Source organism: Rousettus aegyptiacus, unplaced genomic scaffold (genome assembly GCF_014176215.1).
Source record: "Rousettus aegyptiacus isolate mRouAeg1 unplaced genomic scaffold, mRouAeg1.p scaffold_m13_p_6, whole genome shotgun sequence".
Taxonomy (NCBI): Eukaryota; Metazoa; Chordata; class Mammalia; order Chiroptera; family Pteropodidae; genus Rousettus; species Rousettus aegyptiacus.
This window is the reverse complement of record NW_023416309.1, coordinates 54,791,042-54,797,041: the sequence shown is the minus strand read 5'-3', so window position 1 is coordinate 54,797,041 and position 6,000 is coordinate 54,791,042. Positions and strand designations below refer to the sequence as shown.

Sequence of the window (6,000 nt, the reverse complement as noted above, 5' to 3'; positions counted from 1 at the left end):
TAGAAGTAAAAGGCAAGCTGAGGAAGGGATTTCTTTTGTGAAAGCAACAAAGTTTAGAATGTTCCCATTTTTAAAAAAACTAAAACATTTAAAATACTTCCCAGAGGAAGAAAATGACATTGCGCCAGTTAATAAAAATTACCAAGACAGAAGTCCTTTATCCGACTCCATTATTATTAGATGCTGGATACACAGCAGACACAAACTATTAATCACTAAAAGTGGGGCTGCAAGAGGGGGCTCTAATGCCCGACGAGGAGTTCCTCATAAGTGCACGTCCACAGCCCACTTGGGGGTGAAAACGTCCTCTGCACGCCTCTTCCTCATGGCACGTCCAGTCTAACCAATAAACAAGCACTGCGAACGGCCCGGATGAGCCAAACGATGCTCTGAAGCCAACACATTTGATTTTGCTTTTGAGACCATTTTTATTTAATCAAAATAAGCTTCCCCCGCCCCCCCCAAAAGATTCGTTTTCCGTGTGCAATACCATATCGAACTATGCCTTTCGAATGTTACTAGTCTGTCCTTAAATATATAAATGCAGGTCAATTAACCTAACACGTTTTGTACTAGTTCTATTTGTTTGTTCACACAGAGGCCGAACCAACCGAGAAATAAGTTAGAATTAATTTGAGTAGTTTATTCTCAAGTCATTACAGTGTTCAACCAGTTTGACATATAAAGATAACAGACGGAGAAGTAAACACTGGGAAGCACACATACGTTCCCATCCTGAACGACGTTATCTGTACAGAAAAAAACAATTCAGCAAATATTAAAGTATTCGAAGTAATTTTTGGACAATTCAGATGTGACGTATTTACAAGAAAAGCATAAGTTTTAAAATAATTAAATAATTTTCATAGAATTATAAAAGTATTGAGATAAATATTAGGAGACCCCGACAATCACAAGAACACTTTCCTATGCTAATGAATACAAGGGCAGTTGCATAAAAAGTCCCAAAATAGAGCTAGTATTTGGCCTCTATGAAATATATCAAATTATCAATACCAAAATACGCTAAAATAAACATGCATTGTGGAAGCTGTACCAAAGAAAACAGCATTCGGCTCCTGAATATCACAAACTGTCTACACACAATCTCTTAGGTGTGCCATTAAAGAAGAACTTTCAACAGAGCCATTACAATGGATGAAAAAACGACAATCACTTAAAACTTTTTCACTTCTCATTTTCAAATGTAGCTGCAAAAAACCAAAAAATCTAAATATGTTTTAAAAATATTAGCTTATGAATAAAAAAAAGTTGAGTGGTGCATCATTATGCAGCTGAGTTTTGAAAAGGATGCTATAATTCTAGTATAAAAGACAGTCACCTCTGGACCCCACACTCTATAGCAGGAAATCTCTTTCCAGAAAAGAATTCATCTTAGAAAATGAAAAGGAGAAACATGACATGTGTGAATTTAAAACAAAACAGTACTGTAAAATGGTAAAATTAAAAAAAAAAATAGCAGCATGTGAAGTTCAAGACTATATTCTTAAAGCAAATGTTTAAGACTGAACCGCAAAAATGGTACTTGCTCAAACTGGTCCAACACCTCGACCTCGGGTTTTTTAGAAGGGTGCTTATATTTATGACAGCCCTGTGATTAATGTATCCTCAAATTTGTGTTTTAAAATATATATATTGCACGTGTGGTAGTAGAACACCAGTGTTCTGGTATCTCCAACATAAAATATCTTATTTAACATATTAAACTGTGCTACTGGAAATTAAATTTATTCCAATGTTTAAAGCCAATCACAGGACTTTCGAGCACGTTAACAAGATGGAAAACACAGGCACTTGCATAAAGGTTGTTGGTGACAAAAAGTAGAGGCCACAACAGCATGACTCTGGGTAGAATGTCTTTACGTATAAACGTGAGGTCTTCCACTGATCCAAATATAGAAGTAAGAACTATGTACAAAACTTTGATAAGAAAATCAGATCTCCTAGAAATCTCATCCTAAATCATTTTCAGTGAATAAAGCAATGACCGCTTCGAGTCCTATTCAAGCTTTTTCAAACGAACATTCAAGACACGGCTGCTTCAAATCGAATTTCCCCCTTTTCTCCAGAGTACAACTCACGAGCCTCACTGGCAGCCCAATAATGTCCTCTATGCAAAACTTAGCACTCACCTTGAGAGCCAGGGCATCAAAAATGGTTATCATGTCAAAACAGTCCCCACTGTCGTATAAATTTTACAGCACCACAGACATCATGACTTTAGATATCTTAGTCTGGTAACATCTCATTCAATAATATTAACCAGAAAGAATGTGTAAATATCGACATCTAACAGGAAATCATAGTAGCATTTGAAAAAGGACCAAAACGATAAACATTTTTAATGTTTTAAGTTGTTAAACATTTAAATTGTCAAAATCACTAGGAAAGAAGGTCACGCTCACATTTTCATCACCCATATGAGAACACGCGAAACTTCAGACAGTTGATACTGAGACGCTTCAGGTTGTTTGCTTTCTTTCCTTCTTTTGAAAAGAGATGACATGTAGTTTGGCCACTCCAGAGTCTTGGTTTACCAGCTTAGAGAGTACATCGAAGAGGCAGGAGAGCATGTGCACGAAAACCGTTTCACCCTTTCTCATCTTTGGCTAGAGGCCCCGTGAAAGGAAAGCCAGGGGGCGAGGGGGCGAGGGGCTGACTGGGCTCCGCGCGCCTCCACCTTACACGTCGCTGACGGGGAGGCTGGCGTCGTCCAAGTCCACGGGGTCGGGGTCGCAATCTTTTTCCTGAGGGCCGTTTTCACTTTGAGGTTTTAGCAGAGCTTGTTCAGTCACTTTGGAAGCTGGTTCTCTTGGAGAGACAGTCTGGACCTTGAAGTTCCCTGGCTTGACCTTGGCAAGAGATTCGTAAAATCCTCGCTTCTCCACGGTAAAGCTTGAGACCAGAGAGTGGCTGCGAGAGGCTGTGGGATGCGCGGTGGCGGGGGCAGGGCGCAAGGCGTGCTTGGGCTCTGGACAGCTGGAATGCTCCTGCAAAGGGGAGTGCTGGTCAGACAGGGTCGGTCACAAAGGCCCGGGTTAGTAACTCAGCGTGAGACTTTACTCTCTGAAAAACAAACCACACACGCGCACACGGACAGAGCAGAAGCGTGAGCCATGCAGCAGACGCGTGCAAGTTCTCTCCCAAAGCGATGCATTTTTAGGAGTGAGTTTAGAGCGAAGACGGCCAACATTTCCACTAAGAAACCAGTTCTGTCACCAAAGCCGAATTTGGCAGCTTTGACACTGAAGACTCGGCCAGCCTAAAATGGAATACGGCGGTCCAATTGCAAATGAAGAGTGTCTGAAAGGGGGCCTACCAGCTTTATCATTTTATTTAAAAGTTTATTTTCAATCAGCCGTAGAAATTATCCTACGTATTTTAGAAAAATAAAAAATGAAACGCAGCATATAAAAAGGAAAGGCCATATTTAATAAGCAGAATTCAACATCTTTCAAAATCCTATTTTATCTGGCAGTCTGACAGTTTTTGCTTCCTTGAATTTCACTGCAACTCACTTACTAGTCTTTTTTTTTATTGCATTTATTTAGTTTTGAATATGTCATACATTCACATGGCTTAAGATTTTAAATGTAACAGGGTATGTATGTATTTAATCATTTGTGACTGGCGAAATTAACAGTTGTGAATGTTAATTTCGATATAATTCTAACGATATCAAATCTGAAGTTATCCTTAAATCTGACCATTCTGAGTACATGGCTACAGTTAGCTCCTAGTATATCGTGTTCATTTAAGATACCAGTGGCTTTGAAAAAAAAGCGCTATAAACTACTAACATGGTAGATTCCTATGAGATGGCTAAATTTTACCTGAGATTTAAAATGCCACGCAAACTATAGTACTGGCGAGTTTATCCAATGCGCGAGTTTGCACCTATTAGCACGAAGGCGCATTTCAAGTGGTAGAGTCCACAAAATTTTTCAAAATACGTAAGATATAAAAATTGAAACTTCTACGGCAATTAGGTGAATTTATTTTAGAAGACAACTTAATGACTTTCTCAATTAGTAAAGTTCTGTTTTTTCATTATGTATCTTTTCTTTTTTCCCTAAATGCATCTCCAACCTGATGACGGTAGTGACAGTTTGCGTTAGTGCTGACGAAGTCAGTTACGGTGACTGCAAAAGGCAGTTTAGTGAACTCGACTTTCTAGGGTGAGCTGTGAGTAGTGTGAGAAGGCACGTTTGCGTGAGAGCCCACGTACGTGCTGCACGCCCCCGTCCTTGATGTATACCTCTGTATACAGGGGTTCGACAGCCTTCTGGCCTGCCGCATCTGGAATACAGTGCAAAGCTAAGATTAGAGTCGACCTGTACTGGGGAGAGGGAGGAAAAGAGAAAGTTCTGCTGACAGTCACAGCTAGATAGTCCAGTTTGCCCCCACCACGAAGCACAAAACACAGACGCCCTTCTCCGAATTTTCCTCTTCCCAAGAGACACGGTTTTTGCAGAGGGTCCCATACTTGACTGCTGAAAGGGTCACGAAAGACACAGGCAGTTACCAAATGAACCCAAGAAAGCAGCTTCTGAGATATTCCAAAAAAAGGTTGTAAAGAGAACGAATTAAGAAATGAGAAAGGTGGATTTGTATATACTGATTTGTAGTTATGAATAGCAAGAAACTATTAATAGATAATATTACTACCAGGAAAAAACTAAAAGAACAGAATTCTAGCTTTTACAATGAATCCAGATAATAAAGGTTATCATGCTGCATATCGTATTACATTCTGCAGACCAAAGTGCTACATTTCAAGACACGTCAAATATTTTTCATTCCTTAGTAGAATCTGTATTTTCATATCAGACCAGTGACGAAAGTATCTTAAAGGCACATCTTAGTCCTATGATGTTCTTGAACATGACAAATTCTAAATTACAAATATTTTTCTTACTGCTTCTGAGAATGCTCAGCTGTTTCAATTTTGTTATTCTCCTACCACAAAGATAATTAGGATTGTGGAAGGGGGAGGCGGCCTTTTAAATTAACCTACTAGAAAATGAGAACGAAACATGAAGTGGAAAATGCTGACTGAGCACACCAAATTGCATTTAAGATTCCAGCTGCTCGATAGTCTTATGGCATTACTGAGCAAAAACAAACAAACAAACAAACAAACCCCGCAACAAAAACAGGGGGAAAAAAAGTTAACTGAAATTACAAGAAGTAAAGAAGAAATGGAGGGGTTCCCTAAAGGTGCCTTCCACGATTAGGCCACGTCCCATACTAAGAATTACTTGGTCCAGTAATGCCAGATCTAGGCTTACTGACCAGTGAGCGCTCCTGAAACAAAGGACGGAGACGGTCATTCTCTCGTTGCCCTGCTCATGCACTGAAGACAGTACAATGCGCAGGAAGTTATGTTTACGTAACACTACACGGAAGCACCACACTAGAAACACGTTATATTTTGCAAGTCCAATTGGTATGAAAGTCACCATGCAAATAAATCTCAATACAGAAAGAAACCAGGAGGATTAGGGGGACAGAAAGAAAAATAACTGGACAGGATGGAGGAACTCGAGCGTGTCACCCCAGAGAGCAGGACACATACAGAAGACGCCGAGCGGCCAGGCCCCCGCTGAGCCACGATGGCCCCGGACACCGCCTTAATCCAGCTGTGCATCTCTTCAGGGCTGTCGGCCTGCGGGACAGAAAGGGCTTGTTCAGTCCACTTTTCCTCAAGATCAGCTCCTGTGGCCGTAAATCCAACGTATGCATTTTGGTAATTAATAGTGTTGACAACGAAATCATTCTAAGGCCACCAATGGTTTCCGAAACAATTTATAAATCGCTTCTTTAAACCAGGCTTTGCTGGATAAATTATTACACAGAGACGTAAGTTGGGCACTTAACATTTCAGACCAGACATATCAAAACATGTCAACATGCACACTTCTGTAGGGAAAACGAGGAGAGGAAGAAGTCAGTGAGCTCATTTTGCTTTATCGATAT

The 6,000-nt window shown here is 40.2% G+C and overlaps 1 protein-coding gene across 11 annotated transcripts in view; it reads right to left on the bottom strand.

Moving 5' to 3' along the window:
• Nucleotides 1-618: 618 nt before the first annotated feature.
• Nucleotides 619-6,000, bottom strand: part of PLEKHA1 (pleckstrin homology domain containing A1) — a 47,581-nt gene continuing 42,199 nt past the window's right edge. For 4 of the 11 annotated variants that reach the window (XM_016149077.2, XM_016149079.2, XM_016149078.2 and 1 more), the window contains exons 11-13: nucleotides 5,600-5,689; nucleotides 4,250-4,514; nucleotides 619-3,011 (exon numbers count right to left, since the gene is read on the bottom strand). In XM_016149077.2, the coding sequence (XP_016004563.2) occupies nucleotides 2,809-3,011; nucleotides 4,250-4,514; nucleotides 5,600-5,689 (558 nt within the window). In that variant the 3' untranslated portion in view covers nucleotides 619-2,808. The remainder of the gene's footprint in view (nucleotides 3,012-4,249; nucleotides 4,515-5,599; nucleotides 5,690-6,000) is intronic. The other 7 variants (XM_036222280.1, XM_036222285.1, XM_036222279.1 and 4 more) reach the window with 6 other exon arrangements.